The 27,674-nt window shown below is 53.6% G+C and overlaps 1 protein-coding gene across 1 annotated transcript; it reads right to left on the bottom strand.

The window, feature by feature from the left end:
• Nucleotides 1–1,793: 1,793 nt before the first annotated feature.
• LOC122374103 (pre-mRNA-splicing factor cwc22-like) lies at nucleotides 1,794–26,956 on the bottom strand. Its single transcript, XM_043352655.1, has 3 exons — nucleotides 26,832–26,956; nucleotides 3,470–3,666; nucleotides 1,794–3,232 (listed from the first exon to the last, which is right to left on the bottom strand). Exons 2-3 carry the CDS (start codon nucleotides 3,640–3,642, stop codon nucleotides 2,899–2,901), a joined length of 507 nt encoding a protein of 168 aa, XP_043208590.1. The 5' UTR covers nucleotides 3,643–3,666; nucleotides 26,832–26,956; the 3' UTR covers nucleotides 1,794–2,898.
• Between the last annotated feature and the right edge of the window lie 718 nt (nucleotides 26,957–27,674).

Below are 27,674 nucleotides of genomic sequence, written 5' to 3' on the forward strand. Positions count from 1 at the left end.
CTGGAGCCGACACCTCCCGTCCTGCCAGCGAGCAGTTCGAACAACTCCTTCTCGTCACGGTCTGTCTCAGCATGGCAGGCCGGCTGATAGCATGGCTATGGAGACGGAGAGGACGGTCTGCCCAGCCGGCCGGACTTCCAGCGCCTGTGTTTACCCGACCCGGCAGGTCGCCGCTGCAGCTGGAAACACATACCGACGGCCGGAGACGGATCGGAGACAGCCGAGAGACGATATGGAGACACCCTGGAGACGGTTCGGAGACCTCGCTGTGACACAGGAGACCCCGGATGTTTTCCTGCCACCGTCATCAGGAGCGGGGTGGAGCCGGACGGCCAGTCACGCTGACACAGCATCTGGTGCACGTGATCGAACCGAAAGTGCATGCAAGTTCCACTCTCAACAAGATTCATTGATCAAATTATGAATGAAGCGCAATCACATACAGAACCCTTGGTTCCCAATCAGACCACAAATCAGGCTCCTAAACACAGCATAGTGTTTCAATTCCTGCACACGGAGTCCATGGTGACTGTTTTGCGCCGTCCCATCTCGACCCTGACCTTCTGCAGTCGCTCGGCCACGCCCTGTGAACCCCGCCGCCGGCGACGCGACGGTCCATGAACGTCGGCGCCGACGCCGGCCAGTCGCGTCGGCTGGGCGGCGGACCGGCGCCGGTCAGCTCACGTTCCGTCGTTCATTAAATTCACAGCCGCTGATACTGTCCAGAATGAAATGAACGGGCGGCGCCGAGGGAAACTCATCTCCACGATGAGCTATGGAGGCAATGAGCTCCGTGCCCTGGATATCACGGAAACACTAAATGCCTCCTACACCATAAACAAAAGCATGCATTACCACACAAGCGCCTGGGCGGCACCACACCAGTGTTTGGGCGATACTTTACCAGCCTCACCGCCCAGAAACACGGAAACAAGACAGCGGAATGACAAAACAAGTCTTCCGCCACTGTTGCTGTCAGTTCACGGAAGCTATTAGGAGCCACGAGGAAGAACAATGACAGTTGGAACATTCCATCGGCCAGTTTTGATGAATGTCCGCTTTTGGGCCGAGTCGCTATTGGCTGACGCCCGCGGCATGTCGAAAAACAAGCCCATGTGAATGTATTCCAAGTAAGGCAGGTAGTGGACGGGAATGGCAGACTGTCTAGATGTAGCCTCAAAGATGACTGGAAGGTTCAAATGGAATGTGGCATAAGTCCAGTGTCAAAGCGCATATAACGAGTCACTCAACTGGAACGATCATTCGTCCGAGACCAAATTCCTTATGCAATAAACATGTCAACTCCCCGTTGAGACCTACAAAGCCCTGATTTTCTTTCACATGGAATGCTGATGCAATTGCCCTGGATCTAGGAGATTGGACAGTTCGTCTTGCAGCGTTTGCTATGTCGTCCCGCGGTTAATGACTATCATTTGAGGAAGTCCGCTGCCTAATTAGGGGTCGTACTACGTCAATTAGCAGACGTTTTCACCAACACATATCCCAGCACATAAACATACACCCAGCGGTGCCGTCCATGATTATATGATTTTCAAATACCAGAGAGCGTCAGTTTCTGGCCTTCAGTCAGTAAACGGACCAACGGAAGGCGGCAAAGTCCGAGCTCTTACGTTACTCAAGCAAGTACCGCAGACACTATAAATACGACTGAGTACGACGCGGGGAGTCGCGTCACCGAGTCGCAGTCACTCGCACCAAGCCACACACATGGAATTCGGGAAGGTTGGAGACGTGCTTGAAAATAGCATGCATCTTGTCTGAAAAAACATCAACGGATTATGTTGTAATTTATCCCGAGCATAAATTACAACATGGAAGCTGTGTCTAGCTATTGCGATGGCGGATGAGCAAATATTCGATGAACTCTATGCTTCAGCTCCACAAAAGGCAAGCCTTTGTTGCTGTTCGAACAGCACACTCACCTGGAAAAGGCTCCAGGAGGAAGCAGCAGAGGCAGTGGCCGGTGATGACATTTGTCTTCTGCTTCCAGTCAGCTGGTACGGAAGACGGCTAGCACATCCTGCCATCTTTACAGAGCTGCCTAAACCACAGCTTCCCAGGCCACGCCACAGGTGGCAGCACTATCCACACCTGCAGTCTTCCGACCGTCCATCCGCCACAAATGCTGAATCCGCGATCGATATCATAGTTCAGCACGCTTCACTCGTCGCTCGCTTTCGTCTCTTCGCTTCACGAATTAATCCACGCGCATCATCACTCCAGCGATCACCGTTCCACTAATCGGTAACCCGCCACTCGTCAGCAGACCGCTCGCGTATCCCGCGCCGTCGCCGAGTCCTTCATTTGACGACGCGCCGTGCCGCCAGAGGGATTGTGACTAGTGAGGGGATGGGATGGTGACCTCCGGGTGCCGCGACCCCACACCACCGCACCAGGCATGTTGAGAACGTCAGAGCAAGGTCATCAGATGCATGGTACACTGAGAACAGCGACCCCTGGACAAATTGGTCAGCAATGACTCGACGGTAATATTCCACGTTGACCCTGGCTTTAGAGTTTAGATGAAGACATTATCCCAAACATGCACCCGCTGAAGGCTCAACATCAGTTTCTTTCCATGACTAAGCACTGCTGAGCTAAAGTGAAGGTCCCATCAAGACTGGCTGAATGACACCACAGCTAAATGACACCTCACATACCATGCACTGATGAGCAGGCCCCTGAGCTCTACCCCAAGTGCGTACTATTGCAGCCCGCAAACCAAATAAACTTCCTAAGCCCGCAAACTATATCTGCAGCAGCATTATCCGTCCTATATCCACCTTATACTACGGATCAAACCCATTCCCTCCCACCCCCAATCAACACACCTAGCCATGTACTTTTAGCACAAAGCATCACCACTTATCGTTGACCTCACCTCGCCAGTTTTTTGACCGGCGACGCCCGCAGGCGTTTGACCGGCGATCGGGGCGGCTTTTTGGGGCGCACGGTCACATTGGCCGCCAGCTGCCGGGCCCTGGGCGGCGGCAGAGCGTCAGCGGCCGCTGAGCGCCCCCGGGCCGAGCCGGCGCGCACGAGCTCGAGGGGCCGCGCGGCGCTGGCTCTGACCAGCTCCCGGGGCCGGGCCGAGAGGCTGCGCAGCGCCGCCGGCCGGCCGCTGGAGATGTCCCGGTGCACGGAGCCCGAGCGGGGAGTGGACACCGTGCGCGGCTTACTCGGAGAGCCGCCAGCCGTCCGGTGGGCGCTCCTGAGGGGGAAGGGGAAGCTGTCAGGGGATGAGACAGATGCAGCAGTATTTTCAGTGTTGCATTGAAAAATACACAGCACAGCTTTTTATGAAGCAATTAGCAAACGTAAACCTTTCTAATGATCTGTACGAGTGAATTAATGATCTGTACGGCGTCCATCTACTTCCCTGTACTGACCTGACGTCCCCTCAGCCCCTCTAAACCCACCTGGCGCCCCTGCTGTCCCCACTACTGACCTGGCGCCCCTGTCTGCCCCCAGCGGCCGCCGGGTGGGTGTCGTCGACACAGTCCTGCTGCGCACACTGACTCCCGTGGTCACCAGACGCACGGAGCGCGGGGTGCGCGGGGACGCCCAGTCGACGGGCCTAGAGGAGGCCGCCGGGCCCGGCGTGGTCCGCACGTGCTTCATGGCGCCGGCGCCGGCAGCTCACACCTGAGGGAGAGAGAAAGAGGGGTGTCAGCCAGCCGCCAGGGGGTGGTGGGTGCACCGGCCGATCGGACTTGTCAGAGAGGTGGCAGAGGTGTATTAGTCCAAAAGCGGTGGGGTGTGGACAGCCGGTGAGCACTGGGGTTTATGGGAGGCAGCACAACACGGCAAAACGTGCCAGATTTCGGCGTGGTTATTGGGATTGAGATGGCGTGTAATAAGCGGCGGCTGTGCTACACCACAGCGCCATCTAGACACACAAGATTGAGCAATTCATCGTTTCGAAAGCTGTCCACCGAGCGGCGCTGCTATCACAGCTCACAAATTTGTTGATATCCAACAGATAAGTAGGTACTGGACAGTGGACACTTGGACATGCAGGCATTTTGCACGACTTTTGAATCAGCCAGGGTTACGTTGGCCATGCCGATGATGCGGAAGCATTAAAATAAGCGTCAGCCAACACTGAACCAAATCCACTGAATCAGGCCATCCATTTCCCATCGACTGCGAGTCGGTACCCTCCCCGCGGTCCTCAGCCACCCGACCCGGATTTCGTGCACATCCCACACTCAGCCCGGCGTGATCAAAGTCAACCACCACGCCCCCATCCCTCCGGTCAGCCGAACACCCCCGCCCCAGCCATCCGGTCAGCCGGATGCTGTCCATGGACCGACCACCCTCCTCCCGGGCAGCGCGGCGGGGGCAGGCACGACCAGCCGGCCGGGAGCTGAGCACGAGTTACGGCACACTAACCGGGCTACGAAACACCGTCACTACAGGTGAACGATGGACAAACGTGGAGTGTGAGCAGGTTTACAGTTCATAAACAGATACATAGACATTGGGAGGAGCGCGGTAAAAGGTGAGCGTCTCGGAATGTACTTTGTTGTGGTGCACAAGCCTGCTTGAAACGTCTCTTCTCTTTTTATTTAAAGAAATGCTGTAAACACTTCACTTGAGAGGAGCCAATCAACGGGAGCATGGAGGCTGGTTAATTTTATCGTCCCCTCCAGCAGTCAGCACCCACTTCTAAAACACTAAGCACTAAAACAGTGGTCGGCAGGTCCTCCGGGGTCGTGCCCCCTTTTTTGGCGCCAGGCAGGGCCATTACCCCCACCTACCAGACCCCATTGGTGATACAACCAAGGTTACTGAAATTCCATACTTTTCCGTGACTCTTTGGGTACCATATCTGCGAGAAACCGCAGGCCCCCTCCCCTGCGGTTCTCGCAAATATCTCAAAAACGTTGGCACGGAGCGCCACCATTTTTGAACATTTTATCATGCATCGTTTCTGCACATGTTGTGAATATTTCAGACCAGAGTCACTCAAGGTCAGGTCACCAGATCACTTCGAGTGACCTCACCTCACCTCAGTAAAGACTGCAACGCCTGCTTTAGCTGCATTGAGTGACAGATCTCTTTCAAGCTTTCAGGAATTGATAAAGGCAATAACATGTACAAAATTTGCATCTCGGAGATTTGATGTCGGTGACCAAAGTTCAGGTCAATTTCACGCCCTCTCCCATTATCAATGGGAGAGGGCGCAAAGTCAATGGTAGAAAATTGAAAGGTGCCTCCTTTGGACCAGTGTCATTCCTAACACTGTGACACTCTTATTTACAAGTAAACATGACCGCTGAACCGGAAAATTGCACCCGTAACCCCACTGTATGTCCCTGAGGTCATTTCAGGTCATGAATGGTATCTAACAGCTATTCGCTAATAACTTTGATAAAGGCATCTCAGAGCGATGAAAATGCCTTAGATGTGTTCAGCTCGACGATACGGATCGACTGATGTGCAACAAAACCTTCGATGCTTCTCGACGGGAGGATCACGATGCTGATAAAAGTGAGCTCTTGCAGGTTTTGAGTGAAAAGTTATTTAAGAAAAACTATCAGGAAGCAACGTACATTTTGGCAGTTTTTGTCTCCCCTGCAGGCTAAACCATCTTCGGTTGAATCTGAGGGCAGGCATCAGAAAAAAAAAAACGTTAAGAGAGCTATCGAATGCGTTTTTCCGCAGCGCTGTAGCTCACTATCCTTTCCTGAGCTATAGGCCAGTTTATCGAAAATTGTCAACAGTTGACCTGGAAATTGGCGAAATTTTACGTTCGATGACCTCTGGTGACCTGACCTTTGATTTGACCTAAAAGGTGACCATAGTTTTTCTTCATCATTTCTTATGCTCTTTCGATCGCCGACTACGGCGTTTCGCTAGTGACCCAGGAGCCAAGTTAATAGGGGGTGTTCAACCTCCATCTCCAGCAGGGCGTGGAAATCCAGGAGCCCCAGCGGGGCGCGGGTTAACCCCCATACGTATAGGTGTAGCGGGTATTTTTCGAGAATAGATCACATAGATCACAAGGGTCGGATCACGAAAAAAACTGTACCATCGAGCCGATCATTTTTATCTGTCCTGAAAATGGCATGACATTAACCCGAATAACCGTTGATTTGTGAGATATTTCTTGAGATCATGGCAGGCCACAAAATCTCACCTCAAGAAGTTACAGCAGGACCCGATTAACTCGGCAGTTGTTATTGACCTATGGAAGGTCACCCAATGATCAACGACCTTTAAATTGGGTAGCAGCGGCTGCTTATCTTCACGGGCAACACGCTCAATTTTCTGCAAAGCTCCAGCTCAGAGACCGAGATGCTCAGGTCAGGGTGCAATGGAAGACTCCTCTCCCTTGCGTTAGTGACTGTGAAAACGCCAATAGACGAGCGCCGGCTAGTACATGACAGTAACTTTCCACGACTGTACGGAATGGTGAGCAGCTACATGAAAATTGGCATGCGCCAGCTAATCAGTTCATGCTTTGTGCGTTTGACCTCGACTAATCTTTGAATCCTGGGGCACAATAGTTGCGATGTTTGTCCCATCAAGGGAGCCATTAATTCTAAAAAAGATGAGGCTTTCTCAGAGGCCCTCATTACCCCCCGCCGAAGGGCGCCATTACCCCCAAAGGGGGCATGCCCCACCATTTGCCGACCCCTGCACTAAAACCACAACATGTGACTTCACCGCGCCACGTGACCTGACCCACTCCTCACCACCCATCATCCCACTAACGAAGCCGGCGCCTCTAAAACTCCCTCCTCTCTCGGTACGTTGACGGACTGGCTGACACACGCCGTTAATATGCATGGCCGCTCCGTGCCGAGCCGAACGCTTCATCATACGGCGCAGGGACGGCACCCGGCTAATGAAAGGCAAATGTCACGAGGGTGATTAGTTTCTGTCAGCGACAGAGGACGTTTATTGGGAGTGGGTGGGGCCGGGAGGATCAAGAGCGCGTGCCTGCCGAGACAGCACAGTCGTCTCCAGAGGAGTGATGATAATATGAGGCCGAGGGCCGTGTGGATTGTGGATGGCAATATGTACGACTTATTTGAGCGAAAACAAACGGTTGCTGTCCAAACTCTCTGGTGATTTCCATAGGGTAGTGTGGGGTAATTTGAACATATTTTTACGTCTTCTCCGTTGTACCAAATTCCAGCTTAACCCAGGATGAAGAAAAACTGCTTCAGTAGCGCAAGTGTCACTTGCTTTCACCATGCAAGCCTCATTTTTGGACGAGCCGAGCATGCCTTGAAAAGCATAGCCTCACTTCTCCACCAAGTCACGGTGTGTTTAAATGGCCCCACTGTGGGATAATTTGAACATACTGCCTTTACCTGTCATAGAAACGATAGTCTCGCCAACGCCGATGTTGTTTGACCCATAAACAAATAGGCAGAACAATTCAAAACATACCTTCACTTGAAAAATCAACACAACAACAAAAATAACAGTTGCAGAGTATCAATATCTGCACGCTGCACACCGGTCAGTTGACAGAATTCGCCTGTCTTCAATTAACAGAACGTCTATCATTTTTGTTCGATAAAAACTCGAACGTCTATCATTTTTGTTCGATAAAAACTCTCCCAACCGTACTACATCTGTTAAAGTGGTGCCAATCGAAACCTGGACATTTGGAGTTCTGATTTTGTCCAATGTCCAATTCGGAATTGGTTGGACAAAGGTAGCAGACTGGACAACATTGGACGATGGCTTGCTACACTTCAGCGCTTTTTATAAAGTAATCGTGCATAGCATTGATTGGCGAATGGAAAGCTTGTTAGGCTCTCAATATAATGAACACTTTTCAGCTGGTAAAAGTACATTATAAGCAATTTAAATGACAGTTTTGAGTGTTTATTAATGCGTAATTTTCGGACATATTTGGACAAATGGCTGACTTTAACATTTTTGAACGGAAATCAACAAAAATGCCGGACATTAGACGGATATTAGACGTGAATTTTATAAAACTGGCATCACTTATCTGGTACTGCTTTGGGTCGAAAATGTTGGCAAAAAAAAACTGGGAGCGTTGTTTTTTCGGAGCTATCCCTGTCTTTATTGAAATTCCCACACTATGTTCAAATTACCCCACACTAAAAGTTATTTTGCCATATTTAAAAACAGGTTTCAAAAACAAATTTCTTGGATTGAATGCACTGATCAGGTCATTGTACAACAAAAGCCGTTGCGTATTAGGCGCTAGCAATGCAAGATTTTGCGCTGCAATGAAGTTGCAATGACGTGTTTTTAGGCGTTTTTACTTGCGAAAATGATTTTTTACAGTGTGCGTCAGCATCTTCATTCCATGAAACTTTAAGCCCCGTTCATATGATAGCCCTTTTAGTTACGATAATTTCCCTCATTGGTCATATTGTCATGTCACTTATGGATTTTCCGTAATTTTGAGTTTTTTACACTATGTTCAAATTGCCCGACATGTTCAAATTACCCCACCCTACCCTAGTCAAAGAAGATGTATACTGATATTGCCACTCTGTTGGACAAAATAAAGGAAATATTGTTATTGTTAACAAAAGTAGTTAGATTAGAGAAAAAAATCAAACGATTACAAATGTTTCAAATGTTTCTATGTCCTGTAGCGCTGGCGTAAGCCCGCGACCGTTCATTCATTCTAGCTGTTCCATGTAAATGAGGCATTCTATTTCTGAACCCAACCGAGTCATCCCTCTCACTCTCCTCTTTCCCCACAAACAGCTGACTGTGACCCTGTGCCGCCTCACGAGCCGTGCCCCACCCACTGGCCTTTGCCCACGCCCGTGACCCGACCTGACCCGCGCCAGACAGCCGCGTGCGCGCCGCGTCACGCCGCATTAGCCGCGCCACTTCACGGAGAGCTACCGACCGCACTCCACGGCACACCGTACCGTGCATCACAGCACATTGACATTTAACAACAACTCAGTCCACACAGCAAAGAACAATAAATTTCACCACACCAAACGACAGCATATGACACTACGACACAAAACAACACACACCAAAGCACTACAGCACAACACATCAGATCACAGCACAGCACAACAAAACACCACCCCACAGCCGCGGCTCAATCACAGTAATCTCATATCTGCAGTGTAGGGCTGTTGCAGCGCGGCTCAGCCGGCGGCCCCGCTTCCCGTGTCCCACAAACTACGATGACCGCACCGGTACAGTGTTAAACCACGTCGGGGCAGGGAGTCAAACGGGCCGAAATTAGCCCGCGCCAAGGTCAGGTTTGTTTGTCACAAGGGGTACGGCGCTGAGCTGACCGGAAACGTGGCTTACCAGACACGGCGGGCGGCTGATGCCTGCGACACACCGTGCAACAACGGAGGATTGTGTCTGATCCGGCCGGATTCACCACAGATCCAGGGTAGATTCGAGGTATATCTGCGATAGATCCGCCGTTGATCCGTGGATGATCCGCGGCGGGCCGGGTCATCACGTAAAATCTATCCACAAATCCACAATGGGACTGCGGTATATCCGCGGTGGATCCAGCGCCGATGCGGATCGGCGATCCGACGGATCTGGGGCATGATGAGTGGAATATCCGGCATCGTAAGGCTGTACCCGCTGGATTAACGATGTGCACGTGGGTGGGACACTGAACTGAAACGCCGGCGTTAGGTCGGCGTCCAAACGTTGAGTTTAGACGGAATGCCTCTACCGCTGCGGCACCAAATATTTGCTGAGGCGAACGTCGTAAGGGGACGGTAGGACAAGAGTGTACAATGTACAGTCTGTCTTAAAAGTACCGAGCAAAGTAACGGTGGATCCATCAAGCCTGACCGAGGAAGGGCATGCTATAATTTGAAAGTCACCGAACCAATTGACCTGGGGAATAGACGAGGATGTCAATTGCTTCGGTGACTCAAATTTAGCACGCCCTTCATCGGTCAAGGTTGATGGATCCACCGTTACTTTGCGCGGTACTTTTAAGACAGACTGTACAATTGTACATCCATCCTATGACCTATTATACCTAAAATAAGTATCTTTTTGTGAAATGATGCCACTAATAACGCAATGAAAGAGAAATCATGTTATTCCATAATAACCCACCGGAAAATTGAGCCCCCGCTGAACAAAAGCACTCAGAAGTGGTTTTCACCTCAAGGACAATAGTCCCTGATAAAACGCTCGAAAATTGGGTGAAAATTTCCATCGCTGAGTAATAATGCGCCAAAGTGGCACCTTTTCAGCCCGGCCCACCAGTCTAACGCGCTGGAGAGGCGAACTATCAGCGCGAGCGATCGGTGAGGTCGGCCCGGGTCCCCGTCTCGTCTCCACCTCTGTGGGAGGTGGGTCATCGGAGCACGGCGGCACAGGTGCCAATTGGAGCCTTTTTAAACAATTACCGATGGCTCCGCGATTGAATAGCTAATGCACCAGGCGGCCTTAGCTGTTGTGCCTTTATCAGGTGGTCTTAGCTGTTGTGCCTTCCGTTTGTATGAAGAAAAAAAATGAGAAAGAATACATTTTTAAAATAGGAGAAATTCAATAACAGGATGACCCATTTTCTTTTAAACGAATGAATAGCGACGCTGTCTAAGCTTTGCATAACCTGATACGTAGCCTACATTCTTTTTTGTCCATTTAAAACTCGGGAAGCAGCCGTAGCTTCAGCCCAAAACTGACAGGTCACGGCCGCGTCTGATGAAGCAATGCGCTCCAAACCAAACAGGGCGCTCCACCCGTGGGTCGGCCGGCGACCCGGCAGTTTGAGAGCGGCGCCGGGCCCCGGAGGGCCTGTTTACTGTACCGTGATGACCGATCGCCAGTGTAACCACTGTTTTCCGGCCGGTGAGCGGGGCGGCCCGCCCCAGCCGCAGCGCCGCCGCGGGCCGCCAGCTCAGCCCGTGATTACCCCCGGGTTGGGATGGCGGGGAGGGACGGGTAGGCAGAGAAGAGCCGCAACGTTGAGAGACGAGAGTGGAGTGACGGACGGGCCAGCTGTGTATGGGTGCTGGATCAGACAAGAGCTGTCATTGTGTTATGACTTATGAGGACGTCAGTACACAGTAGCGGTCAAATAAGATTCAGTGAATGCGAGCACGTCGATGCATTCTCTGTCGCTTAATTCCTCCCGTTTCCACGATTCAGACGGTCAGCTGATATGGCCTGCCCCATACCTGACTGCTCCGACAGTGGCATCCACTGACTACTTCACGCACCGTATCCGAATGATCTGTTTGACAATAATTACATCTGTCGTGTGAGACCGACATGTCCAGACCGACAGGCAGACAGCGGCAGACAGCGGCAGACAGCGACAGACAGTGACAGCTGTCCTGTGTGGGAGCCACCTTACCGCCGGGCTGGCACCCACCAGAACCGAACCATTATGGGAGGTAAGGTAAGACACAAAAACAGAACAGAGTGCCCGGGAACAGAAGACGCTTTTGTACCAGTAAAACCATTTGGAAACAGCTGCTAGCAAGAGTGGTTTCAGCTCCTTTCAGCCATGTGTCATGTCAATAAGCTGATTTTCCGAAAAGGAGACAAGACGTCTTTTTTCGATCAGCGAATGGCGCGAGTACACAAAAGCTGCAGCAACGTAACGGAAGACTGTTGCCAAAGCCCATTCAAAATGCTATGAAACCCATAACTCAGACACACCTTCACACCTCATCCATTTGAGGTGTGTCATAGACTCGCATAACCGAAGTTCACACCACAGACCTGACCCCGGGATACTTGCAAAGCAATCCACGACTTTCATTCACCACCGACGGGTCAGATCGTAAACCAATGAATGAACCCCGCCCTCTCCAATAGGTACCCAGAGTGCATCAGCGAGACCGCACGCATCCTCCCATGGAGCTTACGGACCGGTCCGCGGGCCGGCGAATGATTTAGTGGCTATGACAGAGCCCAGACGCGGCCTCTGACACGGGCCCTTGGCGGCACATTAGCGGTCCGTAAAAACGAACGCACCTGACACTAATGCTATTCCGTGTGTTCGCTAACAGCTCCACGCGTTATTTTCCAGAGTCGTGACACCCACCGTCGGAGTCTGTCTCAGGCAGGTGTCGTGTCTGCCTGTCTTTCTGTCAGTTTCCCTGTCTGGCTGATAGGATGTGTTTCTTGTCTTTCTGTATTTTATAGGCCTTCAGTATGTGTCCGTCTGTTAACCTGTTGAGAAATGACGGCCTCAAAATTCGTAAGTCTATAGCCAGCTTGCGCGGACTAACAAATAGCCAGTAACTCGCTGAGCCAATTAACCAACAGTTAATGAGCCCAACTCGCTTCACCACCCTGACAGTCAGTATATGCAGCTATTCGCGGAAGGTCATCACTCAGTCATTCAGTTTTCCAACCAGCAATCCATTCACTCGCTCAGTCAATTCGTCAGTCAGCCAACGAGACTCTATCCCGTTCGCTCACCTATCCATCACCAAACCACTTCGACTGTTTCCTGTTCCACACCAGACTAGCACTTATCTCATTAGACTTCACGTCTCTCGATGGGTCCCTCTCCGATGCCTCATATCATACAGTCACAGAGAAAAAGTATAGACAACACAGCTGTTGCAGCGTCAATGCAAGGGTCGATACCGATGCCAGTGTCAATTACTCGGGAGTCGGAACTCGGAATACACCTCGAGGCGGTAAATGTGTCTAGAGTCGGTGTTCTTGTCGGTGTGATGTCAGTATTGGTGTCGAAGTCTGTGTCTGTATCGGTGTCAGTCTCTGTCTCTATATTGGTGTCGTCGTCAGTGTCGGTGTCACTGTCGGCGTCAGTATCGGTGTCGGTGTCAGTGTCGGTGTCACTCCACACAGCGGCGGTGTGTGATGTGACGACTCCGCGCGGCCGCCACCCGGCGCGCGAGGCTCATCCCCATGCGGGACGCGCCGCCGCCGCCTCCCACACAGCCTACCACCCGGTGCGAGCGACTTTAGCGAGTGTCATTTGAGCGAACGTCATTTGAGCGAACCATTTTCAGCGAATGACAATTCAGCGATTATCAAGTTCATCGATTATCAAATATAGCGATTATCAATTTTAGCGAAAGCTATGTTTCAGCGACATCTATTTCGTCGACTACAATTTGAGCGACTGTCAATTCAGCGAAACATTTCATCGTCCTGTAACGGTGGATTTTTTTCTTTTGCGAGCGTATGCGTACGAATGTTTCCGGAATTTCTCATGGTTATCCGGAACTGGATGGCGGATGTCGCGCGTTCAAAGGTCAGACATTGAGCTCCAAATTTAATGCTACATTTTTTCAAAAATTCCAACGGTTTAATTTCACCCCCCCCCCCCCCCACCCCACCCTGCTCTTTGTCAATAATGGTGACCAAACGTTTGTTCAGAGATCAATATTGCTTCTGCTTTTTTCACGAGATTGCCCCGCTTGAATTTGGATCAGTTCCCCATGTTAAAAAATTGTTCTTGCCCCAAGCACCGTACGAATTTCCAGATATTTGGATGAGGTCCCTGAAACATAGACTGGATTCCCCTGTGCCATCTCTCTAGTTTATTATTGGTCCTTGGCATTCCTTCCGTCGCCCTATCTCTCACGTTCCACATTTTCAATTCAAATTTTGCCCGCCTCCTTCCCCTCCCATGCACCCCTTGTTGGTCGTCCGATGTACATATGTGTCTTCAAAATTCAAATGATGTGTAAAGAGGTGCAATAATTTCTGAAAAGTAGCAAATGATTGACTTTCGTCGCGTTCGGTCATTCGCTGTAACTGCATCGCTCAATTGGTCTCCCACTGACCCCCATATATTCGCTCAATCTGGTTTCGCTGATTCTGGTCCTCGCTAAAGTTGATAATCGCTGTGATTGAATTCGCCGACTTGACAATCGCTGAAAAAGCCAATCGCTTAAATTGATAATCGCTGAAAATGTTTCGCTCAAATGTCGTTCGCTGAAATAACGTTCGCTCAGGTGTCGCAGAACCCCTACCACCAGGGACGGGACGGGCCGCTCGGCACACACCAGTCACCGTGAGGGACACAGACCGACACGGCCGGAACCCCGGACAGAGGCGACACTGTCCACAGCGGCACTGTTGACAGAGCCGACAGCCACACAGCCGACAGACAATACCGACCAGTCACAACAGCGCCGCCCAGCCGTCCAAACGGCCCGACTTTACGAACCGACAGCAAACGAGAACTCGGCCCGAGCGAGGCTCAGCGATAAACGGTATGTGGCCGCCCACTGCAGAGCCAGCAGCAATGAGCCATGGCCAACAAAGATGGTGTTATGCTAGTCTGTGAACATCAGCGCTCCTTGAACAAACTTTACAGCCTACTGCCAGCAAAGAACAGCGACCAATAAAATATACCATTGGTCGACTACAACGAGCGCGCTGCTTGTTTCAGCAGTAAAATGATTGTAAAGCGCAATCATCTGAGCACTCGTCGGATGCCAAGGACCGGCTGCGTAGGTTGAAAATGCCGCGCTGCAGAGGGATCATTACAGTCACTCTTCCGTGGGTGGTACGTGGAGCAAAACACATAAAAGCCGAGAGCTTATAATGGGAGGGAAGAAGACTCGACAACAGGCAAACGAACGAGAAAAATGTTTCATTTAAAAGTAGAGCCATCAATTTGATCTCTACCGCGAAGGTAGAGATTTCACAGGCCACAGCTCTTACGAGCGTATAAGCACCGGAGCGACCGCTGTCCCTTGCCTCACCCAGCGACACGGCTACAACTACCTCAGCCTGTGGCCGGCAGCCGAGCGCACCGAGCGTGCCCGCTATTACGACCGCCACTGCACGACACAAAGGAGAGTGAAACGGAGAGAGGCACACGCTCAATGGACGCGCCGGCGACGGCACGGCCCCGAGCACCGACATGAACCGAGCTAAAGCCACAGTCGGCTGTGTTACCGTGCTAGTAGGGGTGGAGTACACAGTGTAGTGTAGTGTAGTGCACGGTGACTATAAATAGTGTAGTGTAGTGTCGTTCCGCCCCGGTGTGGAAGCCACGGACGTAAAAATGAAGCAGCCGCTGCCCCGGTGCGTGACTGATGAAATGATAGCCATTTTTGGTCATAAATATATGGCCGCGGACCAGTTTAGTACCTACTGGAGTGACAGAGTGGCGCCATAAACATGGCCACTCACTAGAATACAGATTCATCAAATGATACCAAAGTGTATCAAAAGATAGCAAAACTATTAAAACGTAGTGATCCGACGCAACGTCAGCTGTGTGGTCCGCTCGCACTCTCCCTGCATCAATTTCCTTTTCTCATCTCTCCGAGCAGCAGTGTGCTTCCTTTCCCCGCTGTATCGGCGGCCATCCAGCGCCCTGTTGTGCACAGCTCGCCGGCACAATACCTCTTCCGACAGCAGGGGAAACCGAGGCAGCCGGTGAAACGGCCGTTGTCTCGGCTAAGGGCCGCCGCAACGGCGCTCTCCAACGGAGAAACCTGCCCATTGGCTGGCCGGAACTGCCGTGGCGGCGATACCGACGCACAGGCGACGATTGTGGCACACACGCACACACGCGCGCCGGGAGGCACGCGAGTCGCTCCGTGTGTGTAGACAAACAAACGGACAGCGCTGCCGCCGAGCGTCCCGACTCCCGAGGCGCCGAGAACTATCACCACGGGGAAAGGTCTGTCTGCTCAGAGGTGACGGTGCTCCAATGAGGAGAGCGTTCAGTTTGGTCGCCATCCGGCGCTCAATGAACGCCAGGTCACCGGCGAGTCAACCCCGGTCGCTGGAGGTCAGTCCAGGTCAGAGGCGAGGTGGCGGGGTCCGCCCGGCCCGCCACACCATCTCTGCGTCGGCCGACCGCGGGGCCAGGTCATACAGAGACGTAGCGACCCGCGCGGAACGAGCGTAATAAGGCAACGAGCAGTGAGTCACTCAGCTGCAACCTTCATCTGTCAACGTGCACAGATCGACCGACGAGAGCGGCAATACATCGTACCGACATGTTACACAGATGGAGGCTGATCCCTGGCTGTTCAAATTAGCGGACGTATTTTACATTTGATCGCAGTCGATATTTTCAGAGGACGCTATCCATGTTTTCGTATTCGGATATGATTTTGTCAAGTCTTTCACATCATTGTTGGTCTAATATTCACCAGCTAGGATCTATTAACAATTAAAAGCAGCATTTACCTATCTTTGGCAGTTGGCACTCACCCGCCCCTTCTCAAAACATACAGGCGCCGACATGATGACGATGCTGACCTCGAAGCTGACCTGTGATAACCACTCTCAACAGCAAAGCCATCTCGCGGTGACCACCGACGCCGGCAGCGCCACCTATACGTGACCCGCGCGTGACTCAGCGGCCGGCGGCGGGGTCCGCTCGTCTCCCGCTGAGTCACCCCCGCGTCAGCCGCCGCGGCCAATTGGTTGGTCCTGTCACGGCCAGATGAAGTGTCGGCCAGAACAGCTCTCTTGACGTCGGCGCTGACGCGTCACAGCAAACTTATGGAGATCGCGTCACTGAAGAGACGGCAGACCGAGACAAGGAGAACTTTGTCACTGAGGACCACGTCAATGACCACTAAGTCTCTGAGAAAACATGTGGTGGGCCAGTGACACGACGAACAGCAGACTGTGTCACTAGGAGACATAGGACTGAAGACTGCGAAGTGGCGATATGCAAGACACATTACAGGGGTCCAGCAAACCGCAGTTCCTAATGACGTGACAGAACCCCCTACATCACAACTAGGATACAGCGCACGCAGCTAACTAGGCCTGACCTAGAAGCTGCTCGGCTCCCATTGCCGAGGCAATCCAATTTTAGCGCCTCACTCAGTCGCCGATCGCCTTGAAAAGACGCACTTAGAGTGATTAATTGGTGCGAATTTCTCGCGAGCGGCGTGCGAGCGTGGTGCGCGGTTCCGTGTGAGGTGCATCCGTCGGCCCGAGCCGCTCCACGAACAGCAGTGTCGCGTCACGGAGCGCCGCAGCTCGAGGTCACAGATGTCCGGCTCCACAGAGATCGGTGTCCGAGCAGAGATAAGCTGCCGAAAATATGTGCTGAGTTCACACGGTCTATTGACGGCAGGAGCTAGGAAGGGACTGACGAGCGGTACAACAAGACGGCACTTCAGAATGCCGGAAGGAGAGTGAGGTTGGAACAGCTAAAAGAGGCCCGAAACTCACTGGGCTGGGACGGAGTCGACAGCACAAAAAAAAAAAATATCAAACGAGCCCAGAAATAAGTGGGAGTGGACCTTACGTCGCTCACATGTAAGCGATAGTTTGAAGAAAAAAAGCTTGGATGTGTTCGCAATAGAACAAGACATAAGTCCCTGAATGTGTCCGTGAGTTTGTGCATGACTCTTGTGTACCTTGCTATGCTACTGATGTTTACCACCTTCCAGATAAAAAGATGGTAACCTCAGCTTGCATACCAGCCACAGACGAGTCAACAAGACAAGAAGGCTTACGGGCCACACGAAAGTTTAACCGACAGCTGCGCAAACAGTCTGAGTGACGCCGGACACGCGCCGCGCGATGGGCATTAATCGCCGACTGGTTATGTTTGTATATTGCCACCCGGACGGGGTGTGGGTCAATTCGCATTCCTCCTCTGCGAGGACGCTGTCGCGCGTCATGCACGAGAATATGCAAATCAGTCGGCTATCAAAGGCGTGATGTCGGGGGCCGGACCCAGCGGCAGGCCTCTGCAGGCGCATCCGTCCGCGTCCGTCCCTCCCATGGACTGGCACGCCGTGCAGCGCTGCTGGGGAAGGCACGATGCCGAGCTTAGTGCCCTACCCACGAACGTACCGCGGCCGCCCCCACAGCGGCGTGGGAGGTAGAGCGGAGCTCACTGAATACACCCCGCCGTGACCGCCGGCCGACGGCCACGCCGCGTCCCCGATGATCGGTAGTGATAACTGGCGAGGAGCGACAATAAACACGGGTCAGACGAGCCGCAGCTGCTCAGGATGAAGGGGCAACATTTTTCAAGGCGTGTGTATTTAGCCGTCCGAGGCAGTTATTGACACAGCCACTGCTATTGACAAATCCCACAAATAGATCCACCAAACCCTTCAGTGATGTCTCGGAACAGTAGCATGAGGAGCGTAGAGCCCTCTCTTGTGTCCATTTAGCCAACATTATTCCAATATTTGTCTCGGCATCATCCACACATCCGTTACATTTGTAACGCATCACAATCAAGGCTGATGCGCACCCGGTAGCTCCGTGCGCCGCCTCCACGTTTCGTCCATAACACTTGTCAGTGTGTCCACCAGTCGCCTTCCCGAAGTGCCAGTCCGTTACGTCCGCGTGTCAGTCCGAAAGCCGCACCACATGCCCGTCAGGTTTTCCGAGCGTCAGTACGTCAAACTCTCCACGTGTCAGCCCGTCAAACTCTCCGCGTGTCAGTCCGTCTCACCACCGCGCCAGTGGCGATGGACGCGTACCGTTGCCGCCTGGGTACCGAGGTCGGACCGGGGCTGGGAGATGCAGGGTCACGGCTCGTCTGAGCGGCACAGGGCGTAAACAGAGCCCGTCTAGACCGGGCCGATCGAACACCAATGCACCACCGCCGCAACGGTGAACCAGGGGACTCAGACATGCATGAGATTGTGGCTCTCGATCGTGGAAATCGGGATCAGGTGGTCTTCTTGGATGGCGAGCGGCGAGATTGGAAAATAGCCATGTCGGAGACCGTACATGTTTACCAAGGCAATTACAGCAACGGCCCAATCGTTTTCTCATCATTATTCTGCTACACTGGCCAAAATGCTCTTCTCAAGATTCCACTGTGTTCATAAATGGTTATTGCCCTTTGATATCATCATTCTACATCTACAACCTTACCTCCATCCCACTGCAGCCACGCCTCGGCGGCGCATCACCCAGGTAAGTGCCACTCTCGAGACACCCCTCACGGACCGCCGGGGAACCTGTTGCCCGTTGTGGCGCCCACTCGATAGGGCGGGCGCCGACGCGCCTCCTTTCGTGTCTGTTGTGGCTCCACGCCCGGTGCGCCGCCTCACGTCGCGCCGCGCCACTACTGTCGCCGTGATCACAGGTGCCGTTACCTGTCCGGGCCGGCCGGAAGGAGGCACCGCGCCGCGTCGCACCGCGCTGAGCCGAGCTGGACGGCTGTTTGGCTGGAGTGGCAGTTGTTGCTCGCCGTTCGTCTCACACCAACACAAACCGACGAACACGGTCCACGGGCCCGTCTTTATCCACGCAGAGCCCGTGGACTAACGGAAAGGAGCGCACTGCATCATCGGGTGCCGCCCCCGGAACCACGAGATAGACAAGCAGCGTAGAAAGCCCTGATGGACAGCGACTGGGCTGGCCACACGGTACGAGGCACGAGCCAACGATAATATTGACACCGGCCGGTCGCACCGCCATCGGACGAGTGCCTTGCATCGGGCAGAACTGGGGTGCGGCATAGAGGGGCGTTACCACCCAAAGGGCGAACGTATGGCGCCCAGCAGCTCCAAATATGTATGAATACTCCTTCAAAATTCGAGCTGTGATGGCGCCAGACAATGTAGAGGGCACTGGACATGTAACAACAACCTCCAAGCCACGTCTCGCATTAGGGTGATGACTTACGGTTTCTGGGAAGGAAGCACTTTAACATGGAAGCCCTACAATTATATTTGATTCCCGATCGAAGTAAATTGATATACAACTTGGTGAGGAAACTCAATAACACACTACTAAACAACATCAGACAAGGCCTCGCCAACACTCGCCACCAGCAATATGAAGGCGGTTTGGAAGCCCGACTGCCCCCGCTACCGTCTCCCTTCCCTGCCCCCGCTACCGTCTCCCTCCCTCCCGCTCCGTCCCACGATCAGCTCCGTGACATCACGGCCGAACCGTGTACGGCTTGGGGACACGGTGCAGGCGCGATCCGCCATTTATTGGCCGTCAAACGGCGCCGATGCTAATGGGGAATGTGACCGGCAGCCGGTCAGTGAAGGAGACGTGACATCACGGGCGTCGGTGGCTCCAACGAGGAAGGGCAACATCGAGCATGGCTTCAAAACAATGCTGGACAAAAGTGATGGATTATGGCATGGGTCATACCAGGGGCACATCAATAACAGTACATGAATATTGGATATCCTACAAGTCAATACACACTGTACACAGTAGACATTATTAGTCAAGGGCCGTTAATAAAACAATAAGTACGATGATGAGAGCATCGCGTTAGTGGTGGAAACAAAAGGTTTCACACAGATGTGTCGGATCATTTCTAGGATAGACGGTTTATAGCAGCAGGTGATTAAAAATCAAGGCTCCAAACTGAATCACTAGATGTAAATGACAAGAATTGAGCTCTGTGTCATCTCTGGAGCTTGGATCCAGAGCGACGCTGCTATTCTAGGATTTCAGATTGCTGGCGAGCTTGTCACAATTAAAAGTTTCCTGACCAGAATTTTAGCAGGCCCATTAGGCACCAGCTCCCACATCCTTTACCAGCACCGGCCACCACCACCCCCGCTCGGCACACGGCTCTCACCATCAGTCACCCCCTTCACACGGTACCACAGCCGCCACCTTATCACGGAGAGCTGCGGCCGATGGCCCCAACAGCTATCCCCGATACCAGCCTCGACATCTGTATCACACCAGCCTCAACAGTGATGCACTCTGGACTCCTCCTCTGCCTTCACAGACGCTCCAGCCGCACACCGGACAGATCCAACCTCTGCCTCTGCCGCTGGCCGCGGTCACAGCGCCGCGGGCAGTGTCGGCGCGCGGCCCCATCCGAGGCCCGGACCTCGGCCGCTGCGTGTGACACACAACACCGACTAGCTCGTAAAGCGCGCCCCCGTCCGCTGGGCGGCCGTAAAGAGCGCCCCGCGGCACACGGGACGGCAGCGGCGACAGGGACGGACCCAGCGCGGCCTTGGAGGATCCGACGGGACGCCGACGATCACACGGAGCGACAATCGCATGGCACACAGCATCCACCAAGAGGATGATGGGACAGCAGACAGGTATCAACCAAAGCATACGACACCTGGCTATTGACTTGCGCATCACAATGCTGGCACAAGTGCTGATGATAGCACATTCAGTTCAGGATGTTCCTGTGAAGCTGTAAAGAAATTTGTTTGACGTTTCGCTTTATTGCCTGTTATCTGTTGCAAGTGCATTCGTCGATGCGTGCAAACACTTAACAGGCAATTCAAATTGCAAGCTAAATGACGAACTATCGGACACGACAATGGCCACAAAGCTCTTCACTTATACCTCCATTGCCTATCTTCGTCCGTCTATACCAAACTGTTCGAGCCGCCCCACCCCGTCGCCTCCCGCCGCCCGAGACGCCGGCGGGCATTCACCCAGTGTTTGGCCGACGGCACAGGCGGCGGTAGCGCGGACCGTCAGCCAAACCGGAAGCAGCACAGTGCACAGTCGAGTTGCCATGGCAACCGTGTGTCATCCGATGCCGCCAGCCTGGGGTGGGAGAGCCGCGGCGGGCGCCACGGCGCCATGCGTACCGCACGGGGAGGGAGAGGAGATGGGAGGCGAGAGTAGTGATACAGGCATGAACCCAGAGGCGAGCCTTTTCAGCAACAGGTGGAGGCGGTCATGAGAACCCAATGCATCTTTGTTGATGTTTCATATACAAATTATGCATCTTGATGAGCTCAATTATCTATGAAATCGAGCCATCGCCCACCCATGCATGACAGACCACAACCATGATAAACGCGTAACCTCAGGGATATCCACTGATGGAAAACGACAGGTCTCCTGGGCAGGCGTTGAAACAGGTAGCGATATGGTCTCGTAGTGGCAGCAGCTTTCGGAGTCGTGGCGGCGGGGGCGGGGCGGGGCGGGGTTGGGGGCGTCACGATGTCACGCTCGGTGTCAGCCGGTGATCGTGACGACGTGACGCCATGGCTGACATGCACACACGGTCGGCTGGCCGTCACGCACTATCACCTCCCCCTGCCTACCCCTCTGTCAGCTGCAGACGGCGTGGGTCGGCGGAGACTCATGAACCGCGTGAGCCAGGGGAGATCGGGCTCAGCTGAGCCACCCGCACGGACAGATACAAAATATACAAAGGCTTTAGGCTTATGAATCTAAAAAAAAAGGAAAATCACAACCGACTTCGCGAACCAAAACGAGGAATAGAGACACTTGAGTCGGGGCGACTTGAGTGCTCCCAACGCTTCCCAGGCTTCCCAAGTTCAGTTCAGTCGCCTCGCGCATGTGACTCACGACCCCTGGGTGATGAATGACGGTGTTGAGCTCTTCCAGAGTGGATTACACTGTCGACTGCGCCAGACGGCTGGCGAAAAGTCATTTACTGGCAGCACGCAGAGACGGCGTAATATTTCAGCCCGGCTGTCACCAGCACTGGAAGTGCGCCGGCAGCCACGGGCGGCTGCAGTGACGCTCAATGAGGTCACCAACGCAGCGCTCTGCTCCGTTTTCTTTCCGGAGTTTTGCGGCTGTCCTATTCGCCAGTGACCGCTGGTCATCCGATCTCATGAGATAGAATATAATATGATCTCAATATAATCTCGATTATCTCAGATTATCTCGATTATCTCAATATAGTCTCGCAATATAATCTCGATATGATAATATCGAGATATAATCATATCGCACATGCCAATCGGGTTATAACATCGCCATTCGCCATGAACGATATTGCCGAAAGGTAGGCTGGTATGACATCTAATGAACGTAGAAGACACATCCGCGTGGGTCATCTTCAACTAGCGGACAAGTTGGCTCCATCCAGACATGAAGCCACACCGCGGCCGGCGCTGTCGGTTCGAGGAGGCCGCTGGCTTTCGGAGCCCGCCGGCCAGTGCTCTGTGATTGCAGGACGGGGAGATCAATACGACCCGACTCGTCCTGACGTCATGAGCCAGCCGGCCGGCCGGACCGACCTGGCGCGGCCCGAGGGACCGTGCCGGGGAGATACTGTGGAGGGCGGACCGGATGGAAAGGCTTCCAGCCCGACAGCGTGATCACCCAGAGAAATGAGGCCCTTCGCTTCAGAGACGTAGAGCCTTTGAAGAAAGCCTCCAAAGCGCCTCATCCAATTTAACCCTCTCACCCCATCTATTATTCGGCCTAATCTCAGCGTTCCCCTCGTTTTCCGATGCAGATCGGCCGGCGCCTCCGTTGAGTAAGCCATTTATCGCGGCGCCGACCCCTGTTGATCCATTTCCAGCGCGTTGCACCCGGCGGCGGCGCCCTCAGCCGCGGCCAACAAAGGATCGCGCGGCGCGTGCACGGCGTCTCGACAGGACCGGGCACCGGGCGCTGGAGGCAAATGATCGGCGTCGACGATCGATGCGGGCCCTGGGCGGCGGTGCTGTCTCCCGACGACGGCCCTGAACAGGACGCTGACCCCCGGGACAGAACCCGTCGGGAAGCCAGAGAGGGACGACGACTTAACGAGGAAATCTGAAAAAAAAATGAATGTGGTCATCCACCATAAGACCATAAAGTCAGACTCCTGAGAGAGTTGCATTACCGGAAAAAGGAATAAAACCATACAATTATAATAAATCAAGTAGAACTGCATCATCCGTCCTTTGAACTCAAGCGATTCACATGCCAATCAAGGAAAAGTTTCCTAACAAAACCAACTATCAACGACCTATCGCCACTCTAGGAGGTGGGCGTCGGTACGGGTGAACCCCGCCCGATGACGCTGGTCTCATGGCCCGGCGAGGGCAGCTCTGAGAGGGCTGGTCGGCGGATCGGCCGCACTTGGGGGAACTGACATCACCGAATGAGGTGGCAGCCAGACGCCGGCTCAGGCACGGCCTGGGAAGATGGGCGGGTGGGCGGTAAGACATCGCCGCTATGACGAAGCAACGATCATCAAGGATGATTTGTGATGGAGCAGCCGGACGGTATATAAGACATGGAAAAGGTAATATTTTGGCTTCAAAGTCCTCGGCTTGTACCTACATTAACTCAATGACAGATTGTCATCAAGACCGTAACATCCAAGCATTTTCAGTTTTAGGGTCGAACTTAAAGGTGGTGGTTTTAACCAGGAGCACAATCGTCCTTGGCCCGCGCCGCAAAGCTCGGCGGTGGCCATGTCGTCACGTTCCACCGAACATTGTAACCAGGCCGGCCTCGTTTGGATTTAACCCGAGCGACGCGAAACATCAATCAGATTCACGGCCGCCACATAGCCGTCAGACCCTCCGCCGCGCCGTCTCGGTCTGACCCTCAGAGTCCCTGATACTCCTCAGATCAGACACGACTCGACATGGACTCTGACAACTTGTGATCATGTATCATCACAGTTGTACTACTGTTGACATCACAATGTGACTCTGAGTGGGAGGGTCATCATCAGCGAATGTAGACACCCCACCACGGTGGCTGACCGGGGAACACCAGCAGGCTTGTCATGCTTCCACTGATATTCCCTACAGGTGTCGGAGCGTGTCGACGACACAGCTGCGGTAATTGTCACCATCTGTTATCGGTAATAGCCCGGTCCCTGACCAGTCGGCGTGTGGCGATCAGCGGCCGTCAGACTCGCCAGTCGTCTGGGCCCGGTCGTCGATCGGTTTGTTGACATCTCACTAAGCGTCGACTGCGGAACTGTGCCATGGAGATTTGGACAGACGAAGGTGACCAGGACAGTGGTCGATTCACTGATCAAGAGCTGAGCAGGACCACCAATTTGGTGATCCAGTCAGCTGACATCAAGACACAGCCATAGGCACGCAAGGTGCGAGATACCCAACGGCAGCCACCCGCTACGATCCTTAGCGAAACTCCAGTCATCACAGTTTCGTCCATAACACCTTGTCACCACCATGGTGTCCACGGGTGGCGGAGCAGCTGGGTCGGAGTGTCTGCGGCTCTGTGTCGGCTCCCCAGACAGCTCGTCACCGAGGCGTGCTGTGACCGCGTCATTACCCGGAGCACAGACCGTGGAGGCTACTGTGGCCGCTACCGGTCTGTGCGGCCACGCCGGCCTTCACATGGGGGACGCGGCACCACAGCGGCCACCACCGCCCGGTCTGCTGGGAATGGGCCGACCTGGGACCGGCGGATGCTGTGAGAGGTGTACAAAACAGAGCTCAAACTGTGACAAAACTATATCAGGGAGGAAGAGCGTTTGAGCATAGTGCATGGGTCATTACGAGCCAGCCAGCAAAGAAGCGATAAAATGCAAGTCACGAACAGCAGCGCAATGAAGTTGGGACAAAAGGCACGGGTGACAAGATGGATAACACTGAAAGGGTGATAAGAGCCACATGAAAAGAGCATGGGATTCATTCACCAGTGGATGAAATGGACCAGACATGATTCAGGCACGTCAAAATATAAATAAGAAAGGACAATGGAAGTCACACGAACAATTTGAAAACCACCGAAAAAAAACTCCGCCGAGGCCATGTAACCAGTCCATCTAAGAAAACCCTGCGTGGTGCGCGGCCGCAGCACTCATCGCGCGCGCTCACACCGGACGCTGCCGGCATGGCTGGCGCGCCGCGGTGTGCACAGATGAGACGCACCTGTGCAGATCAGTGCACCGGGACCGTGCTGTGCACTGTGCACGAGCTTTGGTAAAAACGGACAGCCGCAGGCGTCCGGCCTCAGCCGCATCGACCGCAAACACTGGACGGTGGAGATGATGAGTGTCAGCCCTGACGGGCAGGAGTGGCTGAGAGCGGACGGGTCGCGGTGGAGGGCAGATGGGGTTCGAGGTCTCCAGGTGGTATCAGTGGCTAGCTGAACTACATAACATGGTCATAAGATGAGATTCAGCTGCTGGCGGGTTCCGTGGCACGAGGACAAAAAGACTGACGTAGGTATGTGTAAGGTCCAGCAAAACGGGAGATGCTAAAACGTCTGGAACAGTCAACAGCAACAGATGGAGAATGTCAAGGCCAACGCTCTAAAAACTGAATCTGTCACTCTCATGAGCCGAGGCATTCCAAACTTCACCGAGCCCACATCTCTCAAGACAATTCACCGGAATGCGGACGGTAGACCGCTCCATCTTCACACCACCGTTTTGGTATTCGTCCGTGTGAACACCAAAGCTCTGGCGACGCACGACCAGCACGAACATCGTTTTCGTAAGGACAGCCTCGGGACCGGTGACGAATGTTCACCAAACAACGAAGGAAGGACAGACGATTGCCACATGATTGACCTATGACCATGGTGTCAGATGTTGCGCCGAAGGACAGCCATCCCTTGATTTGAAATCCCTCCCGTTTTCAAACCGAATCTCCTCGCTCCGTGTCGTCTTCCGAAAGGAGACATTGACCCACGAACGTCTACACAGGATAGCCCTTCTCATGTATGCCGCGGACCACCGTCGGCGTCCATATCGTGCCGTGGGCGTGGACCGATCGCCGTCGGCGCTCCCACGTCCCCGAGGTCGTCACACGGCACCGGCTCTCCATAAACACACGTATCGCACCAGCCGCCGGCGAACGGGAGACACTTCCGGGAATCCGCCAACACCTCCGGACGCCGTCTGTTCGGACTGTGTCCACTTTCTGCGCCTGTTGCAGGTTCTCTCTGGTCCAGCCTTTGCTAAACCAAATAAAGAACAGTTTCAGCACGGAACAGCGCTTCTCATCCATCCTACAAAGCCTGCAGGCCTTTTCTGTGATCCATCACCAGACGCACTCAGCGTATTCATACCTCTTCCTAATAATCCAATGTCTGGGACCTATGCCACATACCAACCCACGTTGTCTACGACTCCACCTATTCAAGGCACCTCTTCCACCTCTTCATATACATTTGTCTTCTTCCTTCCCTTGCTGTGTTTCGCTCCTCTACGAGCGGTCTGCACTACCTGTCAACCTGTCTCGTCTCTGTGCCCACCTACAGCCCTTGCCCACACTCACCCATGATTGCGTGGCTCCGTGAAGTCCTCTCGTGTACTCCCCTCTCGACACCACACCGTTCCACCGCGCACCGTGCACCGAACGCTCACACCCCAGTCACACACCTCCTTACACCTCGGCGGCTCGCCGGCGACTGGCGACGGACGGGCCGACGACCGGCACGGGGCAACGGCGGCGGCGGCGGCGGCGGCGCACGCTCCGCCCGTGCCGCGACGTACCGAACCGCGCCGCCGTCACGGTCATCACAAAAGTTACCGGCGTTACCGGCTGGGGTGGACGAGAATTACCGACAGTGGCGGCACAGAAGTTACAGTAGACTCAGTGTACGATTGTTGATTAAGTTAGGGGGAGCCGATTGTGATTTAGTTAGGGAGACAAGATTGTGATTTAGTTACGAGACAAAATCAGGAAGAGTTTGCACTATTGAAGTGACTAAAGTCTATGAAGATCAGTGTCTGCTGACAAGAGTTCACAAACGAAAAACGCCTAGGGTTCGCGTTTGCAATGATCAGAGATGAACAGAGCGCAGCCGAACACTCAGTTTCACCGAGTTTCAGTTCATTTTCCACTCTCGCGTTATGACGAGCCGGCGCGGCGGTTCCAAACGGCCGGGCCGCACGCACACGCACGAAGCGCGGCCGGTACGACTCGGAGCGGGCCGCCCGTGTGGGGTGGAAGACGGAGGCCGAGGAGGGGCTGGCTCACCCTCCGCGGCGGCGAGTCTCCCCAGCGGCAGCTATTTCTGCCCGCTGCTCGGTCACACGTGTAGACCGGACCAGCTGTGTGACTGGGGAGGAGGGAACCAAACGTGTGCGCCAGGAACTGGTAAACACATGGCTCAGG

This window comes from Amphibalanus amphitrite, unplaced genomic scaffold (assembly GCF_019059575.1).
Source record: "Amphibalanus amphitrite isolate SeventyFive unplaced genomic scaffold, NRLGWU_Aamphi_draft 001605F_arrow, whole genome shotgun sequence".
NCBI classification, from domain to species: domain Eukaryota; kingdom Metazoa; phylum Arthropoda; class Thecostraca; order Balanomorpha; family Balanidae; genus Amphibalanus; species Amphibalanus amphitrite.